This window comes from Clinocottus analis, unplaced genomic scaffold (assembly GCF_023055335.1).
Source record: "Clinocottus analis isolate CAN_PGR_092001 unplaced genomic scaffold, fCliAna1.0.p SCAF_5, whole genome shotgun sequence".
Taxonomy (NCBI): Eukaryota; Metazoa; Chordata; class Actinopteri; order Perciformes; family Cottidae; genus Clinocottus; species Clinocottus analis.
In genome coordinates this window covers 22,593,574-22,619,189 of record NW_027176207.1, presented here as the reverse complement: position 1 = coordinate 22,619,189, position 25,616 = coordinate 22,593,574, and the positions used below count along the sequence as shown (strand labels likewise).

General features: G+C 46.7%; 1 protein-coding gene across 18 annotated transcripts; it reads left to right on the top strand.

Annotated features, from left to right (window-relative positions):
• Window positions 1-77: 77 nt before the first annotated feature.
• mark3a (MAP/microtubule affinity-regulating kinase 3a) lies at window positions 78-25,470 on the top strand. Of its 18 annotated transcripts, XM_068600038.1 has the most exons (21): window positions 79-461; window positions 578-779; window positions 3,766-3,948; window positions 4,176-4,229; window positions 6,683-6,731; window positions 7,604-7,669; window positions 10,298-10,368; window positions 10,919-10,975; window positions 12,322-12,558; window positions 12,726-12,866; window positions 14,254-14,353; window positions 15,265-15,377; window positions 16,081-16,225; window positions 16,351-16,553; window positions 16,656-16,759; window positions 17,915-18,187; window positions 18,430-18,456; window positions 20,695-20,771; window positions 21,181-21,228; window positions 23,186-23,230; window positions 24,312-24,355. In XM_068600038.1, the coding sequence occupies exons 2-19, from the start codon at window positions 729-731 to the stop codon at window positions 21,225-21,227; spliced, it is 1,998 nt and encodes a 665-aa protein (XP_068456139.1). In that variant the 5' UTR covers window positions 79-461; window positions 578-728; the 3' UTR covers window position 21,228; window positions 23,186-23,230; window positions 24,312-24,355. The 18 variants fall into 18 exon arrangements, with proteins under 18 accessions (XP_068456130.1, XP_068456144.1, XP_068456143.1 ...); XM_068600036.1 differs by lacking the exon at window positions 21,181-21,228 and having other exon boundaries at window positions 80-461; window positions 24,312-24,516; XM_068600039.1 differs by lacking the exon at window positions 18,430-18,456 and having other exon boundaries at window positions 80-461.
• The last annotated feature ends 146 nt before the right edge of the window (window positions 25,471-25,616 follow it).

The window sequence follows — 25,616 nt, the reverse complement described above, 5'->3', positions numbered from 1 at the left end:
GGCTTCCGTAGCGTACTTCGCCTCCTCCCCGTCGATAGTGAAAGAAGAACAGTTGGTCGTTCGACTGCTTCGCGAGAAAGCTCTGACGTCGGAGCCTGGCAAGGTGTCCCTGAAGGCGTCCTAATCCAAGCCCAGCCGCTGAGTAGCCATTTTGGTCCCACCTAGAACCGACAGACCAGCTTCACTCCGGGTCGTCGGAGATGGAAGAAACCCGCGTCCACTGTCAGTATTTCGGCCACGGAAACCTTGAGAACCCCGAGAGCCGTCGGCTGGTGACCCTCGACGCCATGGCTTCTTTATAAGCACTTGGTGGCGGGGTGTGTGTGTGTGTGTGTGTGTGTGTGTGTGTGTGTGTGTGTGTGTGTGTGTGTGTGTGGGCAGAGGGGGGCGGGGGGGAGGAAAGAGGAAAAAAAGAAAAGAGTTTTTTTTCTCCCTCACCGGGCCACGCGCCATGTAAATAAGTGAGCATAAGATTATTATAATTATTATATATATTTTTTTTATGAAGTGGGGGGTTATGTTTCATTCCGGTGCTCCTCTCTAACACGTCCGGTCTGTTTTTTTTTTTTTTAAATAGTCACGATCCTCGCGGAGGCTGTTTCCCCCGAAGCAGCGCGACCATCTCCGGCTCCGGAGCGAAGGAGCCGTTGGGGGGATTTTTATTTTATTTTTGTATCGTTTAGAGCACATCAGACGGCGACTGCTGGGACTGAGGACAAATTATAAAGATGTCAACAAAAACTCCTTTGCCGACGGTCAACGAGAAGGTGACGGAAAGTGTGAGTATTACGGGTTGTTTCTGTAAAATGTTAATTAAATATGTTGAATATCTTGTATAATCGGGTGCATGTTGTGCTTACACTGCAGCTGGTTGTGTTGCATCATTGCACTGCACGATAAAGCTGATTGTTTCACACTTTGTGTGCTCAAATCGTAAACAAGCACATCCTTCATGTCGAAACAAGCTCTTTAATTTCACCCGATGTTTGTTTTTGGGGATTTATCTGCACGCATTGTATCATCACGTTAATTGTGGTGAGTTTTAAAAGGGTACTTGTGATGTATTGGGGGTATTTAGGCCCATCAGAGGGACACAACTACAGTACTTTGCCTTCTGATTTCTGGCAGGCAACAGTAGTTTCGGTCCTGGCTCGTGATTGGCTCGTCCCAGCTGTCACTTAAAGGTTTCAACCGCTCAGCTTCTCTCCGCTCGTCCTCACAAGTCCCGCCTCCCCGGACCGACAACGTAGCTTCCGGTTTAGGATTTTACAAATTAAACCAATAAAGGCAGCAAAGTGTCTGTTTCTATTCGTTTATAACGTTTTTAAACATGCAGAGAATACAAATATGAAAAACATATTATTTCATTAAACAAATGAAGAACTAAATTATTTATTTTCTTGGCAAAAAAAACGAACGAACATAGGTTATAATAATAATACTAATGTATAAAAGGAAGGTTGCTTCTACATTTTTTTTTTTTTTTTAACTTAAATGTACTTGGGTTTAAACTATTTTCATTATTAGCTACCGGTATTTAATTCAACATTTATAAATGATTATTTTCCAAAATATAATTCGCCATTTTTAAATTGCTGTTTTTCTGACATTGTCTAAAACCTTTTGAATGTATTTAAACAAAAATACAATAAAACATAACTCAAAATCTACTATTTGTACTAATGGCGCGGTACTTTCTCTTCATGCTGGAATCCAAATGTGATCTTTGTTTCAAGCGTTTCTTCCGTGTTCTGGTTCTGAATTCAGCGCTTATATAAATCCATCCGTCCGTCAGAGTGATCAAACCTCATGACTCATCACTGAGACCAGACGGGGACGTATTGATCCCTCAGAGGGCGTTTCAGGGGCTGCAAAAGGTTTAAAATACTCTGGAGACCAGAAAAGATTCAAACAGGAGAAAGAAGTTTGTGCTTTATTTGTTTTTCCTCAACCAGTTAAAGAAGTCGCAGGAAGCTGAGCGGCAGCTCGACCTCGTGATGTCACACTGAACACGTAGAAGATGTCGTCTGGATTGAAGGCCGCAGACGAGCTCCAGACACGATTATTTTCACGATCGGTTTAATGCGTTTTAAGTATATTTTATATTTATTAATTAATGATTGTGTCTGTTTTTAATCCCGTTGAAACGTCCGATATGACGTCACGTTGATGTGAAACCGCGTCATAAATAATTGATCCAAGTCGTGAGCTTCCTGGTCAGATTCACACGTCCCAGCATGCACTGCGCCTTAGACGTCCCAGCATGCATTGTGGCTCCTCTGACTCTCAGCAACTCGTTCAGGAGGAAACACATTAATGCTGAAATATTAATCTGATCTGAAATATTTAGAGCGAGAAGTCGTGTAGGAATGCTTCATGTACAGTATTACTACAGAATACTTCAAGTATTACTACGACAGTGTGTAAAATACTCTGTTACAAACGTTGTGCGTTCACTTTTTTTACTTTAAAGCATGTAAATATATATATATATAAAGTACTTCTTTCAGAATACTACATGTCACGTGACTGCTTTATAGACGTTGATCACTTAAACGAGTAAAGTACAAATACCTCATACTTGTACTTGTAAACCGCAGTACTGAAAGCAGCTGAGGCGGGGCTTTTACTCTGAAAGGGCACGGCCATGTTTTCCGGTTTCGGCCAGCAGACAGCCCCCCCCCCCCTTGTGTCTGTGGCCCCTCCCCCCCCTCTCAGTGGGGTGGGGGTGACTGGGAGTCTCTCTGGTCGTCTCTCCCAGTTGGACCATGACGGGCTCCCAGTCGGCCAGGAGACACCGCAGCCTCGTGAGTACGGACCAGTGGACCCACCAGTGGACCCACCAGTGGACCCACTGGAGGCCACTGCGTCTTTACTGGGAATGTTTCTGTGCTGGTTATTTAAAGAGACTTTTACTTTGAGGACAAGTTCTCGAGAGTATCTTCACTTTCCTTAATGCAGTATTGTAGTACTCCTGGTATTGTAGTACTCCTGGTATTGTAGTACTCTTGGTATTGTAGTACTTCTGGTATCTGGTGGAGGGAGATTTTTTTTTTTAAAAATTTGTCCGAGAGGCTTTTAATTTTTATTTCTGTGGTATTTAACACTGACCTTATCGTGTGTGTGTGTGCGTGTGTGTGTGTGTGTTTCCTGTGACCTCCTTCTAGTTTTTCCAGCTTTTGTATAAAATTGCAGTTTTTTTGTGCGTTTGTGTCTGAGCTCTGGTGGTCGTCTCTTCCTCCTCCTCTTCCTCCTCCTCTTCCTCTGGGCTGGTCGGGTCAGTGCAGCCGCTAACGAGCCAGCGGTCGACACCGAGGCCGCGCCGAGTATCTAGCACCCTCCTTTATTATAGCTGTAGGGACACAGAGGGGGGCACACACACACACACACACACACACACACACACACACACACACACACACACACACACACACACACACACACACACACACACACAAAACACAATCAATCATGTTGCAGTTGATCTTTGTAGTTATTGACCAGAATGCATCTGTGTTCTGAACGTTCAGATGAGACTTTGATCCACGAAAGAAAAACGCTTAAAAATGTTATTTAAAGTTTTAAAACCTGGATTTAAAGACGAGGACGTCTGTTTGAAGTCCAGCCGTCTATATATATATATATATATATATATATATATATATATATATATATATATATATATATATATATATATAAAAATGTAAAGTCTCAGTGGGTCAGCAGTGTCATGGTGCTAACATCCCCCCCCCCTCCTCCCTGCAGCACACGTCTCACAGTAATGGCCGCCAGGAGGTCAGCGTGCGCTCGGCCCGGCCGGGCGTTCGATCCCGCAGCGCCGAGGAGCCGCAGCAGCCGCACGTGGGCAACTACCGGCTGCTGAAGACCATCGGCAAGGGCAACTTCGCCAAGGTCAAGCTGGCACGCCACATCCTCACCGGCAGAGAGGTGAGGGGGGAGGGGGGGAGGGGCATGAGGTCATTTATGCTGCGTTTGAAATAATTATATAATAATAACAATAATAATAATCCCTCCGTTACGTCCCCTGTAACAGATCCATGTGTGTGTATTAATCTCTCTCTCTCTCTCTCTCTCTCTCTCTCTCTCTCTCTCTCTCTCTCTCTCTCTCTCTCTCTCTCTCTCTCTCTCTCTCTCTCTCTCCCCCCCCCCTCCAGGTGGCCATAAAGATCATAGATAAGACTCAGCTGAACCCCAACAGCCTCCAGAAGGTAACGACTGTTCACTGTGTTGATGTGGAAACGGGGAAGCAGTGCATGCTGGGACGCAGCATCCAGCGAGGAGCTCTTAGTGGTTTCAGTGGGACGCCGTGTGTGTGTGTGTGTGTGTGTGTGTGTGTGTGTGTGTGTCCTGAAGGTGGTTTTGTTAAAGCGACATTGACTCTGCAGCTCTTAATGGTTATTAGCTCATTGAGGAGGGGTGTGATGATGGAGATGAAGGTAGTGGTGATGAAGGTAGTGGTGATGAAGGTGAAGATGTGATGGTGATGAAGGTGAAGATGTGATGGTGATGAAGGTGAAGATGTGATGGTGATGTGTTCAGTCTCTTCATCAGTGTAGTTTTCCATCAGGTTTGCCAGAGCTGAACATTGATTGTGTCTCTTCATGCCCTGAAGGCCTGAGGCCTCTGGGCTGTGACCCAACGACAGACACACAACCTCACAGACACACAACCTCACAGACACACACCCTCACAGACACACACCCTCACAGACGCACAACCTTACAGACACACAACCTTACAGACACACACCCTCACAGACACACACCCTCACAGACACACACCCTCACAGACGCACAACCTTACAGACACACAACCTTACAGACACACACCCTCACAGACACACACCCTCACAGACGCACAACCTCACAGACACACAACCTCACAGATGCACACCCTCACAGACACACACCCTCACAGACACACACCCTCACAGACGCACACCCTCCCTCTGCAGGACTCACACCGTGACGTTTCTTTGTGTAGACACACTTTGTTTACTTGATGGACACTTTAAATGTTTCTATTCTGGTCTCGTTTCTATTTATAGACTCGAGTGTCTTTGAGGCTCGTTCTCATCTCACCAGTTACACCAGGAGATCACAGCCAACCACCCATTAGCTTAGCATCAAGCTACTGGTCCTGGTCCAACCACCCATTAGCTTAGCATCAAGCTACTGGTCCTGGTCCAACCACCCATTAGCTTAGCATCAAGCTACTGGTCCTGGTCCAACCACCCATTAGCTTAGCATCAAGCTACTGGTCCTGGTCCAACCACCCATTAGCTTAGCATCAAGCTATTGGTCCTGGTCCAACCACCCATTAGCTTAGCATCAAGCTATTGGTCCTGGTCCAACCACCCATTAGCTTAGCATCAAGCTACTGGTCCTGGTCCAACCACCCATTAGCTTAGCATCAAGCTACTGGTCCTGGTCCATGGAGTGATTTTAGCTTCAACAGTTTAGGTTTCTTTCTCGTGCTGCTAACACAATCTGGTTTAATATTAATATTTAATAATTCATTCAGGAATCTTTCAAAATGAACCGTTTTATTTTGGAGCTTCAACGTTTTGTTGGAAGGTTTTTAGTTTTCTGGCTGAAAAACATCTGGACAGGGAGAATAAAACATTTATGACTTCATATTTTAATGGGAGGAGGAGATACAGAGCACTCAGTGAGGAGGAGGAGGAAGAGGAGGACGTAATGGTAGTGAAGAAGAGGAGGAGGAGGAGGAAGAGGAGGTAATGGTAGTGAAGAAGAGGAGGAGGAAGAGGAGGTAATGGTAGTGAAGAAGAGGAGGAGGAGGAAGAGGAGGTAATGGTAGTGAAGAAGAGGAGGAGGAGGAGGAAGAGGAGGTAATGGTAGTGAAGAAGAGGAGGAGGAGGAAGAGGAGGTAATGGTAGTGAAGAAGAGGAAGAGGAGGTAATGGTAGTGAAGAAGAGGAAGAGGAGGTAATGGTAGTGAAGAAGAGGAGGAAGAGGAGGTAATGGTAGTGAAGAAGAGGAGGAGGAAGAGGAGGTAATGGTAGTGAAGAAGAGGAGGAAGAGGAGGAGGAAGAGGAGGTAATGGTAGTGAAGAAGAGGAGGAAGAGGAGGTAATGGTAGTGAAGAAGAGGAGGAAGAGGAGGTAATGGTAGTGAAGAAGAGGAGGAAGAGGAGGTAATGGTAGTGAAGAAGAGGAAGAGGAGGTAATGGTAGTGAAGAAGAGGAGGAAGAGGAGGTAATGGTAGTGAAGAAGAGGAGGAAGAGGAGGTAATGGTAGTGAAGAAGAGGAAGAGGAGGTAATGGTAGTGAAGAAGAGGAAGAGGAGGTAATGGTAGTGAAGAAGAGGAAGAGGAGGTAATGGTAGTGAAGAAGAGGAGGAAGAGGAGGTAATGGTAGTGAAGAAGAGGAGGAAGAGGAGGTAATGGTAGTGAGGAAGAGGAGCAGCGTGTGTTGGCCGGCCGTCTCCTTATTAGAGCCGAGATGCAGACGCTGCATGTTGAGCTGCGTTTACAGTATTATTGATCACCTCCTCTTCCTCCTCTTCCTCCTCCTCCTCCACCACGTTGTCACTTTAGCTGCTAGTTAGCTTTCATGTGTTTGATGAAACGTGTGAACACAACAACAACAACAACAACAACAACATCTTCACATGAACTACAAACATGTCTGTTCTCCTTTCAGCTCTTCAGAGAAGTTAGAATAATGAAGATCCTGAACCATCCCAACATAGGTGAGCCACACACACACACACACACACACACACACACACACACACACACACACACACACACACACACACACACACACACACGGTGTGTTTTGGTGACTTCTCACTAATTACTTTTAACTTCCTGTCTGAGGTTTCCTCTGAAGACGTTTAAGTCTAATCACCACAACGATGGATCTCTGTCTCTCTCTGTCTCTCTCTCTCTCTCTCTCTCTCTGTCTCTCTGTCTCTGTCTCTGTCTCTCTCTCTCTCTCTCTGTCTCTCTCTCTCTCTCTCTCTGTCTCTCTCTCTCTCTCTCTCTCTCTCTGTCTCTCTGTCTCTGTCTCTGTCTCTCTCTCTCTCTCTCTCTCTGTCTCTCTGTCTCTGTCTCTCTCTCTCTCTCTCTGTCTCTCTCTCTCTCTCTCTCTCTCTCTCTCTCTCTCTGTCTCTCTGTCTCTGTCTCTGTCTCTCTCTCTCTCTCTCTCTCTGTCTCTCTCTGTCTCTCTCTCTCTCTCTCTCTCTCTCGTCCCACCTCGTCTATATTTAGCGGCTCTTCTTTTTATATCTGAACTCACTGCAGTAAATATGACGCTGCTGAGGTGGTCACGACACACACACACACACGCACGCACGCACGCACAGTTTGTTCTTTTCTGGATGTTTTTTGTTGTTTTATGTCTTTACTCTGCTTAAATGAAAGTATTCGTATATCCTGAGTAACAATGAGCACCTTGAATGCACCGTGAACATTTTATTTATTTGATGTATTTATGATGGAGCTCCTCCATCTTTTAGCATAATTCAATGTATAATTTATTCTCTTCTTCTTCTTCTTCTTCCCTCCCTCTCCTCCTCCCTCTCCCTTCTCATTATTTCTCCTCCCTCTCTCCTTGTAGTGAAGCTCTTTGAGGTGATAGAGACGGAGAGGACTCTGTACCTGGTGATGGAGTACGCTAGTGGAGGTGAGATCAGCCTCGTGTCCTGTAACACCAACGTGTTTGTTTAATAATAATAATAATAATAATGAACTAGCTGCATTTAGTCTGTAGTGGCTTCTGCACCGAGGACCTCTAAGGGCGGAGCTTCTGTACGGGAAGCGTGACGTCCACATGCGCAGAGTGGAGCTTTATTTAGATGTTTCCTCATTCTGGTCTGGAAGAATCACTGCAGACGGCCGTGTTCAGGACATGCTAATGAAGAACATGCTAATGAAGAACACGCTAATGAAGAACATGCTAATGAGACTATCACTAGTGAAGAACATGCTAATGAAGAACATGCTGATGAGACCATCACTAGTGAAGAACATGCTAATGAGACCATCACTAGTGAACATGCTAATGAGACATTACTAGTGAAGAACATGCTAATGAGACCATCACTAGTGAACATGCTAATGAAGAACATGCTAATGAGACCATCACTAGTGAAGAACATGCTAATGAGACCGTCACTAGTGAAGAACATGCTAATGAGACCATCACTAGTGAAGAACATGCTAATGAGACATCACTAGTGAAGAACATGCTAATGAGACCGTCACTAGTGAAGAACATGCTAATGAGACATCACTAGTGAAGAACATGCTAATGAGACCATCACTAGTGAAGAACATGCTAATGAGACCATCACTAGTGAAGAACATGCTAATGAGACATCACTAGTGAAGAACATGCTAATGAGACCATCACTAGTGAAGAACATGCTAATGAGACCATCACTGGTGAAGAACATGCTAATGAGACCGTCACTAGTGAAGAACATGCTAATGAGACCGTCACTAGTGAAGAACATGCTAATGAGACCATCACTAGTGAAGAACATGCTAATGAGACCGTCACTAGTGAAGAACATGCTAATGAGACCGTCACTAGTGAAGAACATGCTAATGAGACCGTCACTAGTGAAGAACATGCTAATGAGACCATCACTAGTGAAGAACATGCTAATGAGACATCACTAGTGAAGAACATGCTAATGAGACCGTCACTAGTGAAGAACATGCTAATGAGACATCACTAGTGAAGAACATGCTAATGAGACATCACTAGTGAAGAACATGCTAATGAGACATCACTAGTGAAGAACATGCTAATGAGACCGTCACTAGTGAAGAACATGCTAATGAGACATCACTAGTGAAGAACATGCTAATGAGACATCACTAGTGAAGAACATGCTAATGAGACCGTCACTAGTGAAGAACATGCTAATGAGACATCACTAGTGAAGAACATGCTAATGAGACCGTCACTAGTGAAGAACATGCTAATGAGACATCACTAGTGAAGAACGTGCTAATGAGACATCACTAGTGAAGAACATGCTAATGAGACATCACTAGTGAAGAACATGCTAATGAGACCATCACTAGTGAAGAACATGCTAATGAGACCGTCACTAGTGAAGAACATGCTAATGAGACCGTCACTAGTGAAGAACATGCTAATGAGACCGTCACTAGTGAAGAACATGCTAATGAGACATCACTAGTGAAGAACATGCTAATGAGACATCACTAGTGAAGAACATGCTAATGAGACATCACTAGTGAAGAACATGCTAATGAGACATCACTAGTGAAGAACATGCTAATGAGACATCACTAGTGAAGAACATGCTAATGAGACATCACTAGTGAAGAACGTGCTCATGTCTTTGGAGCTTTGCAGCCTTTGCAGGAGGAGGTCTTTACTGGTCTTCTGTCCTCTCGTGGCTCCTCGTTGGATGCAGCGTCACGCGGGACTGAAAGACCACGTCGTTCATTGATTTGCTCCTCGGGGAAGTCGTGCTCACCGAGGAGCAAATCACATCAGCGCTGATGGAGAAGCTTTCAACCCTGAAGGAAACTAATCTAATGTTTCTCTGGGTTCGGCTTCCTGAAGGCGACATTTAGAGCGCGTGGATCTCCAGGAACCCGTTGGGTGCGTTTTGCAAAAGAAAAAGAAAATACAAACTCACTGGAAGTGTGCAGGAGTCTGCAGAGGTTAGCGCTGCGGACGTTAACGCTGCGGGCGTTAGCGCTGCGGACGTTAACGCTGCGGACGTTAGCGCTGCGGACGTTAACGCTGCGGGCGTTAGCGCTGCGGACGTTAACGCTGCGGACGTTAGCGCTGCGGACGTTAGCGCTGCGGACGTTAACGCTGCGGGCGTTAGCGCTGCGGACGTTAACGCTGCGGACGTTAGCGCTGCGGACGTTAACGCTGCGGGAGTTGGCGCTGCGGGCGTTGGCGCTGCGGACGTTGGCCCTGCAGGCGCTGGCCCTGCGGGCGTTAGCGCTGCGGGAGTTGGCGCTGCGGGCGTTGGCGCTGCGGACGTTGGCGCTGCCTCTGGTAGAGGCTCGGCGTGGAGGAAGCGGCTCCTCGTCCTCCCTGCTACCAACAGAACGCCCTCGCAGCGCTCTGCTGCTCCACAAGAGTTCAGTTATTCTCGTCTGCGTCTCCTCACAAGCTGTGACTCACTTTTTGTTTCCATCTTGTTTTATTCTTCCTTTTTTAGTCTCTGACTTCTCATTCACTGCCCTCTCTCTCTCTCTCTCTCTCTCTCTCTCTCTCTCTCTCTCTCTCTCTCTCTCTCTCTCTCTCCTGCAGGAGAGGTGTTTGACTACCTGGTTGCACATGGACGAATGAAGGAGAAAGAGGCCAGGGCTAAGTTTAGACAGGTACCAGAGCTTTCCCCCCGCAGCGTCCTGACGCTCCACCGCCTCCACAAATAAAGTTATTTAGTGTTTTTAAAGAAGACCTTCTTCTCTTCAAGGGAGACTTGATTTGTACGTTTTGAGCTTCGGTTCCTCGTCGTGTGACCTTTAAATGCTTGAAGGGAACTCAGTGTTTCTCTCGGCCTCCATTTTAAAACCCAGAATCCGCAGAAACTTGACAACATTCTTGATTAATTGAAGCTATTGGATGCAAAACTACATAAAAACCTGCGATTCCAAAGCCTCACTCCTAGAGGTAAATGAAGTCTCTTCATGTGGTGTTGCTGGTGAACGCAGCACATTCATCCATCAAGATCAAAAATGTAATTTAAAGATGAAAGAAACAAACTAATCCCCAAACGGCCTGTTTGTAAACCCTTTTTAATATCGATAAAGCTTTGAAGGAAACGTTCAGTGGTGTCGACCACATCTCCTCTTCCTCCTCCTCCTCTTCCTCCACCACATCCTTCTTCTCGCCTGAGAGCAGCAGACGTTCACTGTTCTCTCCCCACAGATCGTGTCGGCGGTGCAGTACTGCCACCAGAAGCACATCGTCCACCGAGACCTGAAGGTGAGTCCGTCTGCCAGAAACACCCAGAATGCAGTGCGGCACGTCTCCTAGAGCAACATCCTGTGTGAAAACTGAACTCAGTTATTCAGAGTTACACGTGTGTCTCCGCTGGAGTTTGTCTTGAACTCTTTTTGTGTCGTTTATTCAACATTTTGTAACAAAAACATGAACTTTGTATCAGAAATACTCAAAATGAGTAATTTAGGAATGTCAGCTGTTTTTTTCTGGACTGAACGGTGATCTGAGAAATGTTTTAAACATTTAGTGTTTTCCCTTTCTGGGTTCCACGTTTTTGTATTTATTTCAGTTTTTTTGGCGCTTTGTGTTGAATATTTTCTGCAGTTTCTGCAAAAAAACAACCTTTCTGATCGTCACAAAGCTTCACGTCTGAGCTCAGGCCCACACGCGTGTCCAGGCGTGTTCCTCAGTGGTCATGTGACGCCTTTAGTTCAGTGTGTTTTCAATTAAAAAACCACCAACGACCCAAAAACGTTACCAAACGTCACATTGTGACAACACGGCGTGTGTGGAGGGTCAGTACTGCGCCACCTGCTGGCAGGAAAGAGCGTTTCATGACCAGGACAGACGCCACTGCAAGGGAGTGGAGCGTCTCCTCGCTGGAGGCTCTGACTCGGTGGATGTGAAGGTCACGGGGTCGACGCCTGCGTGTTCCTGCGCTGTGCCCTTTTTCCTGACTTGCCCTTTTAGTTTTCCCCTCTAACGCATCGTTGTGCTTAAAGTCGGCGTCGCCCCCCTAGAGGAGGATGACGATGAGGAGGAGGATGATGAAGAGGAGGAGGATGTGTGTTTAAATGAGGGCAGGTGTCTGTGTGTCTCAGGTTGGTGGAGGTCACATGTTCACTCCTCGGCCTTCAGGTGTCACGAGCGGACGTCGTGTTTATTCCTCCGGTCGGCTGCAGCGAGCTGGAAGACTCTTCCTCCTCTTCCTCTTCCTCTTCTTCTGCTCTCTTTCTCCAGCTCCTCATTAGCGTCCGCCTGCAGCGGCGTGCGAGCAGATGGTTTGAGTTCACGTCCTCGTTTTGGACGCTTTCTTCCACAAAATCCTCCTGAGCTCAAAGTATCAATTCATCAGATTACAGATTAATGTTTAGAGTCAAAAAGCCCTGCCGGTTAGCTTAGCTTAGCATAAAGACTGGAACCAAAGGGAAACTGCTAGCCTGCAGGTGTAACGAGTGTATTCTCTCAAAATATCAAACTGCTCCTTCAATCAATGCATTCAAAGAGTGAATTATGGATTATTAAATGTGGAAATAATTCTCTGAGCTCCTTGAACGTGCATCACACCTGATGAGATGTTTCATAATTGATACCCGGTCCTCCTCCAGGCGGAGAACCTGCTCCTCGACGCCGACATGAACATCAAGATCGCCGACTTCGGCTTCAGCAACGAGTTCACGATGGGCAACAAGCTGGACACCTTCTGCGGCTCGCCGCCGTACGCGGCGCCCGAGCTGTTCCAGGGGAAGAAGTACGACGGCCCCGAGGTGGACGTGTGGAGCCTCGGGGTCATCCTGTACACGCTGGTCAGCGGGTCGCTGCCCTTCGACGGGCAGAACCTCAAGGTGGGACACACACACACACACACACACACACACACACACACACACACACACACACACACACACACAGATGTTCAGGAGTTGTTAATGTGACTCGCAGCGTGTTTTAGTGTTTGCTGCTAGCGTTGCTAATGTTGCTAACGCTCCTCCTCCTCTTCCTCCTCCTGCAGGAGCTGCGGGAGCGCGTCCTGCGGGGGAAGTACCGCATCCCCTTCTACATGTCCACGGACTGCGAGAACCTGCTGAAGCGCTTCCTGGTGCTCAACCCGACCAAGAGGGGAACGCTGGAGGTGAGGGAGGACGCCGACAACGTGAGTTCACCTCCTCCTGCTTCACCTCCTCCTCCTCCTGCTTCATCTCCTCCTCCTCCTCCTGCTTCACCTCCTCCTCCTCCTGCTTCATCTCCTCCTCCTCCTCCTGCTTCATCTCCTCTTCCTCCTCCTCCTGCTTCATCTCCTCTTCCTCCTGCTTCATCTCCTCTTCCTCCTGCTTCATCTCCTCCTCCTCTTCCTCCTGCTTCATCTCCTCCTCCTCTTCCTCCTGCTTCATCTCCTCCTCCTCTTCCTCCTGCTTCATCTCCTCTTCCTCCTGCTTCATCTCCTCCTCCTCCTGCTTCATCTCCTCTTCCTCCTGCTTCATCTCCTCCTTCTCCTGCTTCATCTCCTCCTCCTCCTGCTTCATCTCCTCCTCCTCCTGCTTCATCTCCTCCTCCTCCTGCTTCATCTCCTCCTCCTCCTGCTTCATCTCCTCCTCCTCTTCCTCCTGCTTCATCTCCTCCTCCTCTTCCTCCTGCTTCATCTCCTCCTCCTCCTCCTGCTTCATCTCCTCCTCCTCCTGCTTCATCTCCTCCTCCTCCTGCTTCATCTCCTCCTCGCCCACGCCGTCCTGTTTCTTCCTCTCTGTGCCCACTCTCTCCTCCTCCTCCTCCTCCTCTTCCTCTGCTGTGGTAACCATGATGAATAATTCATGGTCTCTTGTGCTGCGACCAGAATCATCTTTTTATTTCTCTTCCTTCAGCGGAAGAGTTCATGATGAACCTCTGAGGAGATCTAAAGGATCTTTAAATACGTTCTAATGATATTTAACGACTAATAATATATATATATATATATATATATATATATATATATATATATATGCATGCTTTAAAAGAGCCTTTAAAGAAAGGTTTCTGCCCTCCATCACAGCAGTTCATCCCTCCATCACAGCAGTTCATCCCTCCATCACAGCAGTTCATCCCTCCATCACAGCAGTTCATCCCTCCATCACAGCAGTTCATCCCTCCATCACAGCAGTTCATCCCTCCATCACAGCAGTTCATCCCTCCATCACAGCAGTTCATCCCTCCATCACAGCAGTTCATCCCTCCATCACAGCAGCAGTAATTAGTTTTATTGGAAGCGATTGATCTGCAAATGAAAGAATAACGAGAACAAATGAGACACAAAGAAAATCAATGAGTGACCTTCAGCTGGAACTGAAACACAGAAACAAATAAAACACGTTAAATAAAACACGTTAAATAAAACATTTTATCTTTATTCTAAAATAAATTAAGATATATTATTTAATTCTACTTAAATACAAAAACATTATTATAAAATAACAGAGAATACACTTCAATTTAAAGTTAAAGAACAGAAAGTGGTGTTTTATGTTTTAACCGTTTTAATTGTTTCATGTTTTGTTCCTCTGCAGCAGATCATGAAGGATCGGTGGATCAACGCCGGGTTCGAGGAGGACGAGATGAAGCCGTACACGGAGCCCGAGCTGGACATCACGGACCAGAAGAGGATAGGTGAGCTGCTGCTTTCTGTCTGTCATCACGTCTCCATCCCTCCATTCCTGAGGGGGGGGGGGGGGGGAGAGAGAGGAAGAAATAAACACCACGAGGGAGTTATGGAAAAGATGCTGCTGTGAGGAGAGAGAGAGAGAGGAGGGAAGAAAAGGAGGGGAGGGAGAGAGGAGAGGAACGGAGGAGGTGAGGAGAGAGAGAGAGAGAGAGGAGAGGAGGTAGAGAGGAGAGGAGGTAGAGACACGTCTTCATGCTTCAGAGGAACCCCTGAATCTGAATAATGGATTCACATCTTCTCCCCAAATGCATAAGTAATGAAGTCATTCATTTGTTCATTGTCATTTATTTTGAAAAAAATCCACTCATTTTATTTTGAAACGTTAGAACGTGAAAGAGAACATGTTCTGAGTTCTGAGACGATCATAAATAAAAAAAAGGAGGACATTTTATTTTAAACTTCAGTCACTTCATGACTCAAAGGAGTTTGTGTGGATCGTTGGAGGTGAAACGTGTCTGAAGACGCTTTTGTCTCTGGAGGACGTTACTGTCCCTTTAAGAGCAGCAGCTGTCTGCTGGAGACATGCCTTTACGTAACCACTCCCAAAAAAGCTCTGGTCCTCCAGCAGCTGGAGGGAGAGAGGAAGAGGAGAAGAGATGGAGAGGAGAGGGGGAGGGAGGAAGAGGAGAGGAGATGGAGAGGAGATGAAGAGGAGAGGAAGAGGAGATGGAGAGGAGGAGAGAGAGATCTGTTCCTGCAGCTCTCACATGTTTGTGGTGTATTCGTGTGTGTGTGTGTGTGTGTGTGTGTGTGTGTGTGTGTGTGTGTGTGTGTGTGTGTGTGTGTGTGTGTGTGTGTGTGTGTGTGTGTGTGTGTGTGTGTGTGTGTGTGTGTGTGTGTGTGTGTGTGTGTGCAGACGTGATGGTGGGGATGGGCTACAACCTGGAGGAGATCCAGGAGTCTCTGGCCAAGATGAAATACGACGAGATCACCGCCACCTACCTGCTGCTGGGCCGCAAGGCCTCCGAGGTACACACAGTACACACAGTACTACTACAATACATGTGTTAATAGTACAATACTCATGGTACTAGTATAATACACATGGTGTCACTACAATATCATAAACATGGTGTCAGTATAACTGTACTTGTGCACTGGGTCGCTAACTGTGTACTTGTACTGGGTGTATAGCCAAGTACTCGTGTACTTGTACTAGGTGTTTAAGGTGTACTTGTACCTGCAGGAGCCCGGTGACGGGGCCTCCAGCAGCAGCCTCTCTCTGGTGTACTCGTGTACTTGTACTAGGTGTATAAGGTGTACTTGTACCTGCAGGAGCCCGGTGACGGGGCCTCCAGCAGCAGCCTCTCTCTGGTGTACTCGTGTACTTGTACTAGGTGTATAAGGTGTACTTGTACCTGCAGGAGCCCGGTGACGGGGCCTCCAGCAGCAGCCTCTCTCTGGTGTACTCGTGTACTTGTACTAGGTGTATAAGGTGTACTTGTACCTGCAGGAGCCCGGTGACGGGGCCTCCAGCAGCAGCCTCTCTCTGGTGTACTCGTGTACTTGTACCTGCAGGAGCCCGGTGACGGGGCCTCCAGCAGCAGCCTCTCTCTGGTGTACTCGTGTACTTGTACCTGCAGGAGCCCGGTGACGGGGCCTCCAGCAGCAGCCTCTCTCTGGTGTACTCGTGTACTTGTACTAGGTGTATAAGGTGTACTTGTACCTGCAGGAGCCCGGTGACGGGGCCTCCAGCAGCAGCCTCTCTCTGGTGAAGCCGCGGCCCAGCAGCGAGCTCAACGGTCAGTCTCCGTCGCAGCTGAAGGTGCAGCGCAGCGCCTCCTCCACCCACAAGCAGCGGCGCTACAGCGAGCAGGGTGAGGAGGGCCGGGCGCTCGATTCCCTTCGTCTGCAGCAGCAACGGCTCCTTTACAGGAGAGTCACAGCTCAAACGATGACTTAAAGATGCTCTTCCTCTCTCCTCCTCCTCTTCCTCCCCCAGTGGGTCAGAACCCTCCTCTTCCTCACCCCAAGAGGAGTCAGACCAGCAGCACGGAGGGGAAGGACGACGGCGTCCAGCTGCGTAAGGGCGGAGCCCCGGGGAGCCGCGGGGCTCCGCCCGCCAGCCCGTTGCTCGGCAACGCCAACAACCCCAACAAGGCCGACATCCCCGACCGCAGGAAGGGCGTCGCCAGCGGCCCGAGCGTGAGCCCCGCCTCCTCGCGTCACTCTGACCAGCACGCCTGCAGCGTGCCGCTGCGTTGAGGCTCATACTCATGTTCATTCATATCTGTGGTTCCATCCCAGAATAACACGACGGCGGCGGGGATGACCCGGAGGAACACGTACGTCTGCAGCGACAGGAACAACACGGAGCGCCTCTCCGTCATCCCCAACGGGAAGGAGAACAGGTGAGGAGGAGGAGGAGGAGGAGGAGATGATGATGATGATGATGATGAACATTTTGTTTGTAGGGCGCTTAACAAGGCACAATGTCATCGTGTACGTTTACATCCACGATGTCATCGTGTACGTTTACATCCACGATGTCATCGTGTACGTTTACATCCATGATGTCATCGTGGTCACAAACGTACAAAAGGTTTATGATTCATTCGTTTTTTATTTTCTTCTTTGTGTTTCCTTCTCTTTCTTTGTGTGAATCACTCGTTCATGCCTTCATGCCTTCATGCCTTCATGTCTTCATGTCTGCTCTCTTTGGTTTCGGGGATTCTTTGCATTTGTTTTCTCGCCGCGTCACGAGCAGCATGACCGAGATGGCTCGTGCCACTAGCCCCTCCTCCTCCTCCTCGTCCGGCTTTGCGGGCGCCGCCGCCGCGTTCGGCGCCTCGTCCGGCTCGGTGCAGCTGAGGTATCAAACCGTCGGCCCTCTGTACCTTTGCCAGAGGGGCCGGGCCCCGCTGCCCCACTCGTCCTCCTCCGCTCTGGACTACGACTCGCCCAAGTAAGCGTCAGGGCCCCGAAGCGCCGCCGGCCCCCGTCTGTCTGCTCCTCGTGTCCGGCCCCGCTGACCCCAAACCACCCAGCGGCTCGCTAACCGCTAACCCGCGGGCGGCCATGACGGCTCTGCTCCTGATCTCTCCTCTCTGTCCTCTGCCGTGACCTTTGACCCCTCGGTCCCTTCTCAACGCCAAGAGCTGAGATGCTCACGGTGGAAATGAATGAATGAACCAGTGACCTTCACACAGGGTTCATACGCTCATGAGAATGTGTTGTATTCATGTGTTCATGTGTTCATTTAGTTATAAATAATGAATCTGCTTTTAAAAGAAAGAGTTTCAAAATATCAGCAGCATCCATACAGGCATCTATATAAATGTTTATTCTTTTAATCAAACTATTGTCTCTCATTCATTTGAGTCATTTAAGGTTTACTGTATGCTTTGAATCCTCATTGTTAGTTTAAATACTACATTTTATCACTTTTTACTGTTCACACACATTTCACACGATGAACATTTAGTTTAAAGTCATGAACATTTAGTGAAAAGTTATGAAACGATGATCTTTAACCTCCTCCTCCTCTTCCTCCTCCTCCTCCTCAGCAGCGTGGCGGTGTCGCCCGGCGGCCAGAGGACCCCGGTGGCGTCCATCAACAGCATCGCCAACGCCTCCACGCCGGACCGGCTGCGCTTCCCGCGCGGCACGGCGAGCCGCAGCACGTTCCACGGCGGGCAGCTGAGGGACCGGCGCACCGCCACCTACAACGGGCCGCCGGCCTCGCCCACGCTGTCGCACGACGCCACGCCGCTGTCGCAGACGCGCAGCCGCGGGACCAGCAACCTCTTCTCCAAGCTCACCTCCAAGCTCACCCGCAGGTGAGGCAGGGGGCGGGGCTTAGCGCTTTGTGCCGGGGGGCGGAGTCAGAGTAGAAACCAGAATATGAACGAGTCGTTCTGAAATAAAGCTCCACTTCCTGTCGATGATTTAGGATCACCGTGTTTGGGTTGACTCCTTCAGGTCCTCATCCCCCTTCTCACTGTCTCTGTGTCTGTCTGTGTGTGTCTGTCTGTGTGTGTCTGTCTGTGTGTGTCTGTCTGTGTGTGTGGTTCTGTTGTAGAAACGTGTCGTTCAGCTTTTACAGAAGGTAGGAACGTGTTCGGCTTTTATCTTTTCGCTTTGCGCCAAATAACTAAAATTAAAAAAAAGCACTTCCTGTGCGGCTGAAGTAACGCACGGCATGACAGGAAGTGAACTGTGTGTGTGTGTCTGTGTGTGTGTGTGTGTGTGTGTGTGTGTGTGTGGCATGCGTCTCTCCTCCCTCTGTTGTTGTTTTCTCTCATCTGAACTCTTTCTGTAGAATCATTTCAGACGTAAACGTTCTTCTGCGTTTCTTCATAAACATTAATTGTTGTTGTTGTTGTTGTTAGTGTGTCTGGCAGTGACACACTAACAGAGACCAGCTGCTCTTCTTTTTGTTTAACGTTTGTTGTTTCTGGGCTTCAACTCGTTTTCAGAAGAATTCCCCGTCAGACGCTCGAGATTCTCTTACGACGCAAAACACACAAAAGAACACACAATAACACAAAATAACAACACAATAACAACACACAATAACAACACACAATAACAACACAAAAGCATCTCGAGCTCTTTGTGACTCTTAACTGGTTCAGTTTAGTTCCTGAAGGGAGAGAAACTGAAATAATCAGAAGCTGTCACTCAGGAAGCAGGAAACAGGAAACAGGAAGCTGAGGCGCGTCATGGCGTCATGGCGTCATGGCGTCATGGCGTCATGGGGTCATGGCGTCATGTGGTCATGTGGTCATGGGGTCATGGCGTCATGGGGTCATGGGGTCATGGGGTCATGGCGTCATGGGGTCATGGGGTCATGGGGTCATGGCGTCATGGGGTCATGGCGTCATGGGGTCATGTGGTCATGGCGTCATGGGGTCATGGGGTCATGGGGTCATGGCGTCATGGGGTCATGGGGTCATGGCGTCATGGGGTCATGGCGTCATGGGGTCATGGCGTCATGGGGTCATGGCGTCATGGGGTCATGGGGTCATGGTGTCATGGGGTAATGGGGTCATGGGGCCATGGCGTCATGGGGTCATGGGGTCATGGGGTCATGGGGCCATGGCGTCATGGGGTCATGGGGTCATGGGGTCATGGGGTCATGGGGCCATGGCGTCATGGGGCCATGGCGTCATGGGGTAATGGGGCCATGGGGTCATGGGGTCATGGGGCCATGGGGTCATGGGGTTTTGGGGTTTTGGGGTTTTGGCCCTTGCAGGTTGCCGTCTGGAGGCTCAGCAGCGCCCTCTGGTGGCTGAATGTTGACACTCTTCTTCATCATCCACCATCGTCATCATCACCTCCCGTCTCACTTTGTGTTGTTGTTGTTTGTCTTCATCTTCTGTTGAAACGCTGTGAAAGATTATTAGATTATTCATTATTAATAATCTGATATGAGCATAAATTAATCTCCTCAGCCTCATAGTTTACATTTAAATCATAAAACTTATTATTTAACTCCTTCTTTGTTCTTCAAGCATTTATGTTGAAAATAAATAAATAATAAAAAACAGAGTAAATAAAGTTAAACTAGTGTTTATGGAACAATTAAGGAGTTTAAAAATATAATCAACAACAACAATATACATACTATATACCTTTTGTTATGTTGGGATTTTTTACATTTTTTTTAAATGTATGTGTATATTTATATATATATATATATATTACTTTTTTATTTTTATATATATACAAATATATATATATATATAAATATATACATACATTTCTTTTATATATATATTAAAAAATATGCAGTTTTAATATATGTATATATATTACTTTTATTTATTTATTTATATATATATATATATATATATATATATATATATATATATATATATGTATATATATGTATATGTGTATATATATGTATGTATATGTGTATATATATGTATGTATATGTGTATATATATGTATATATATGTGTATATATATATGTATATATATGTGTGTATATATATATATATATATACTCTCCAGCTCGTTGCTCCATGTTTGTCTTCCGTACATTTCAACACATTCTGGTCTTTAACCAGAAAGTTTCTGTCGTTTTCCTTCCTCTCTGTCGGGTTTAGGTTTAGTCACGTCCTTCCTCCTCTTCCTCTCCTCCTCCTCTCAGTGTGTAGTCTTCCTGTCTTTAACCTCTTCCTCTCCCCCTCCTCTTCCTCTCCTCCTCCTCTCAGTGTGTAGTCTTCCTGTCTTTAACCTCTTCCTCTCCCCCTCCTCTTCCTCTCCTCCTCCTCTCAGTGTGTAGTCTTCCTGTCTTTAACCTCTTCCTCTCCTCCTCCTCTTCCTCTCCTCTCAGGGTCAGTATTGACCCGGTCAAACGTCAGGCGGCCAAATCAGAGCCGGTCCCTTCGACCCCGGGAGGAAAGAGTCTTAGTAAGTCCTCTCCTAGTCGCCTGTCCTGCCTCCTTCCCTGCTTCCTACCACCTACTCTCCTAGTCGCCTGTCCTGCCTCCTTCCCTGCTTCCTACCACCTACTCTCCTAGTCACCTGTCCTGCCTCCTTTCCTGCTTCCTACCACCTACTCTTCTCTGTCACCTGTCCTGCCTCCTCCCTACCTTCCTACCGTCCGTCCTTCCTACCGTCCGTCCTTCCTACCGTCCTTCCTTCCTTCCTTCCTTCCTTCCTTCCTTCCTTCCTCCTCATGTTGTTATCTTTCATCCCCGGCTCGTCCTCATGTTCAGACATTTTAATATTCTTTCTTTCTTTTCTCTTTTTTAAATTTTATTTTATTGTCTTTTTTCCATCTGAGGGTTTTTTTCAGATTGACATTTTTTCTTTTCAGATTCAGCAGCAGAAGATATAGAGAGTTGTAGGAAGATGAAGATCTAGAGTAAGAAGAGGACGCTCATCCCTCTCTCTCTACCTCTGTCTCTCTCTCTCTCTCTCTCTACCTCTGTCTCTCTCTCTCTCTCTCTCTACCTCTGTCTCTCTCTCTACCTCTGTGTCTCTCTCTCTCTCTCTCTCTCTCTCTGTCTCTCTAGTTCTCTCTCTCTCTCTCTCGCTCTCTCTCTCTCTCTGTCTCTCTCTCTCTCTCTCTCTCTCTCTCTCTGTCTCTCTAGTTCTCTCTCTCTCTCTCTCTCTCTCTCTCTCTGTGTCTCTCTCGCTCTCTCTGTCTCTCTCTCTCTCTCTGTCTCTCTCTCTCTCTGTCTCTCTCTGTCTCTCTCTCTCTCTGTCTCTCTCTCTCTCTCTCTCTCTCTCTGTCTCTCTAGTTCTCTCTCTCTCTCTCTCGCTCTCTCTCTCTCTCTGTCTCTCTCTCTCTCTCTCTCTCTCTCTCTCTCTCTGTCTCTCTAGTTCTCTCTCTCTCTCTCTCTCTCTCTCTCTCTCTGTGTCTCTCTCTCTCTCTCTCTCTCTCTCTCTCTCTCTCTCTCTCTGTCTCTCTCTCTCTCTCTCTTGTTGTCGGGCAGATTGTAGTCTCTTCCTCCTCGTTGTTGTTGTTGTTGTTGTTGTTTCTGTCTCCAGGCTGCAGTGCATGCTGGGAGTCTGGTATCAGTTCCTCTGGTTCTGTTGGATTTATTCTCTTTTAGGAACATTATTCATCTTCTGTCTTTATGGATAAACTCGTAGATGAAGACAAAGATAGTTGTGTATTAATATGACGATGAATATATAATGTATATTAATAACATATAAACATAGTATAGTGTGGAATATGAGATATAGAATAATGGAGTATTGTTTACCCACAGTAGGCGAGTTCATAGATTTATATCTCTTATGGTGTAAAACACACATGGATACATACATGATGTATAATGTACATACATGATGTATAATGTACATACATGATGTATAATGTACATACATGATGTATAACGTACATACATGATGTATAACGTACATACATGATGTATAATGTACATACATGATGTATAATGTACATACATGATGTATAACGTACATACATGATGTATAACGTACATACATGATGTATAACGTACATGATGTATAACATACATTATACATACATGATGTATAATGTACATACATGATGTATATTATACATTATACATACATGATGTATAATATACATACATGATGTATATTCTGTGTATATATTCTGTGTACAGTCAGAATATAATCCCAGTATCATAGAACTTCTCGCTGTACTTCACAGCTTCCACTGAGAATTCTACAAGAGACTCTGAAGGCTTCACTTTGAATCTATATATAGGTTATAAAATAGAACTTGTATATAAATATATATATTTATAATGTATTCCTTCATTGTGAACATTTTCTTATTAATGACTGAATCATTTCAATCATTAAACCAAAAGAAAGGAATGAAACTGTAATTAAAGATTTTATGTTTTTAATTCTGAGGAGAGAAAAACTGCAGTGTAGGCCCCTCCCCCTCTGAAGCTCCTCCCCCTCTGAAGCTCCTCCCCCTCTGAAGCTCCTCCCCCTCTGAGGCTCCTCCCCCCCGAGGCTCCTCCCTCTTGAGGCTCCTCCCTCTTGAGGCTCCGCCCTCTTGAGGCTCCTCCCTGAGTCTCCCTGCCGGCTGGAGTTTGTGTTGTTGTTGTTGTTGTTGTTGTTGTTGTTGTCGTCTCGGGTCTGCAGCGGCGTCCTCCAGGAGCTTCTCTGTGTTTCAGTTTGAGTTCATTCATCCGGTTCAGTTTCATTTCCCATAATTCTTCACTGAGGCGTGAACAAACTCTCCTCTGTGTTTCCATGGTGACGCTCTGTCTGTTGCGGTCACATGACCTCCTGATTCTTTTTTACTGACATGACTTCTTGAAAATCCACATCTTTCTTCATCTTTTTTCTTCTTTCGTCTTCGTCTTCAGAGTCTCAACAGAGTTTGAGAGAAACGGGAGACTTGAGGGCTCAAGGTGAGGTCAGACCGCGCGCTCGATTCCCGCCGCTCCGCTGCTTATTCTGGGATGTTTGACACCCAGCGTGCTGCGCTTCTGGCTTGTGTTCAAAGTGTGTCGTTTGTTTGCATGAAGCAGAGCGCTAGTGTTAGCATGTTAGCATGTCCCCCCACGAAGCAGAGTGTTAGCATGTTAGCATGTTAGCAGCATGGTGCATGTTTACATTCAGTCACAGAGCAACGGAAGACTTACCATCTGGATCAAAACATAAATATATATCAGATTTATTCCAATTACCACCGTTTTGAACTCATGTGAACTACTTCCTCTTCCTGGACGGCGGCTCGTAGTTTTGTCTCTCAGCTTTGTGACTGAGTGAAGGATCAGTTTCACACTTTCTGGGAAAACGTCTTTCATGCTGAGAAAGAATAAAGTGTTGAACCTAAACACGACGTCTTGACCGTGAGGTCGACGAGTTTGTGTTCAGTCATGAGCGGCTGCAGGAAGACAGGACTCAAGAAACGACTTCAAAGAGACAAACGGCTCCAAAGACTCAAGTTTACAATGACCATAAAAAAACAACAACCACAAAGACACACTTAACGACCACAAAGAGACGCAAAACAACTACAGAGAGACTAAAAACAACCACAAAGAAACTACAAAGACACACAAGACGACCACAAAGAGACGCAAAACAACTACAAAGACACACAAGGCGACCACAAAGAGACTCCAGACGACCATAAAGACTCAAAACAACTATTAAGAGACACAGGACGACCACAAAGACACACAAAATGACTATAGAGACACGAGACGACCACAGAAAGACTCAAGACGACTATGAAGAGACACGATACAACCACATAGACACACAAAACGACCACAAAGAGACGTTATCTGATGATCAATATTCTGATTGAACTCTCGGCACGAAAGCGACTGAAACTCAAAGTTGAAACTGATCCTGATCTGAATGTTTAAACGTGTCTGAACCAGTCTCAGTGTTCATATATTGCACACATGTATGAATGTGTATTTATACATTACACACATATAATCGTGTATATGGTGGTTAATCTCCTCCCTCCTGCAGTCGCCATGTTCCTGGGGATCCGAAGGGGGAAGGTAAAGACGGGAAGCCGCGCTCCCTGCGCTTCACCTGGAGTATGAGGACCACGAGCTCCATGGAGGCGGCCGACATCATGCGCGAGATCCGCAAGGTGCTGGACGCCAACAGCTGCGACTACGAGCAGCAGGAGAGCTTCCTGCTGCTGTGCGTCCACGGCGACGGCCGCGCAGAGACGCTGGTGCAGTGGGAGATGGAGGTCTGCAAGCTGCCGCGCCTCTCGCTCAACGGCGTGCGCTTCAAGCGGATCTCCGGCTCCTCCATCGCTTTCAAAAACATTGCTTCCAAAGTCGCCAACGAGTTAAAGCTATGAGCAACAACAACAACAACAACAACACACAAAGGGGGGTGAAAAGTATACATATATATATCTAGAAGTATTTAAGCTGTACAATCATCCAAGTAGCAGTTTCCAAATGTCTCCTTTTTTTAAACAAGATGCAGAGTCTGTATTATTATTCTGATGTATAGATTAAGGCTTTTTGGCAATAATCACTGATTACTAATCTCTAATCTCTCCGTCTGTCGGGCGTTAACGAGTTGAATATGATTTGTCATGCTGTGAATGTGGACAAAGAAACATTTCTAGTCTTATTTATTTTACCTTTTTTTTGTTTTTCCTCCTGGAGGGAAAAAGGAAGAGAAAAAAATAATAAAAAAATTACGTAGAGTTTTTTTTTTTTGTTGGTTCTCGGTGTAAATAATGTTTTTACTTTAACACGACGTCACTCTGCTGGGTTAACGTAGAGGGGGAGGAGTCACGCTCACCTGGAGGGGAGTGATGTCACGCTCACCTGGAGGGGAGTGATGTCACGCTCACCTGGAGGGGAGTGATGTCACGCTCACCTGGAGGGGAGTGATGTCACGCTCACCTGGAGGGGAGTGATGTCACGCTCACCTGGAGGGGAGTGATGTCACGCTCACCTGGAGGGGAGTGATGTCACGCTCACCTGGTGAGCTCACTCGTCTGAATTAAAGTCACCTGAACGTCTCACGCTGCTCATTGGAGGAAATATTAAAAGTAGCTTCCTGTGGATCTTTATTCAGTGTTTAAAAAAGGTTTTAGAAACATCCCAAATGAAAACTATGGGTTTTAAATAAAGTCATTAGAGGAATACGGGTTTTACATCAGAGGATCTGTGTCGTTATTCGGTAAAGTTCTTATGAACCCAAAGACTTTGTCTGTTAAATTGGTTTAAAACCTTCACGAGTTCTTCGTGTTCCTGCTGAAGCTCCAGATCTCTGGCTCACTGCAGCTGGACAGGAAGTCCA

Bases quoted from the DNA above. Each gene is read 5' to 3' on its own strand.
- mark3a (XM_068600025.1), top strand. From the start codon at position 729: ATGTCAACAAAAACTCCTTTGCCGACGGTCAACGAGAAGGTGACGGAA. The intron at 12,867-14,253 runs GTGAGTTCACCT...GTTCCTCTGCAG, and splicing joins TGAGGGAGGACGCCGACAAC to CAGATCATGAAGGATCGGTG. The intron at 23,231-24,311 runs GTGAGGTCAGAC...TCCCTCCTGCAG, and splicing joins GGGAGACTTGAGGGCTCAAG to TCGCCATGTTCCTGGGGATC.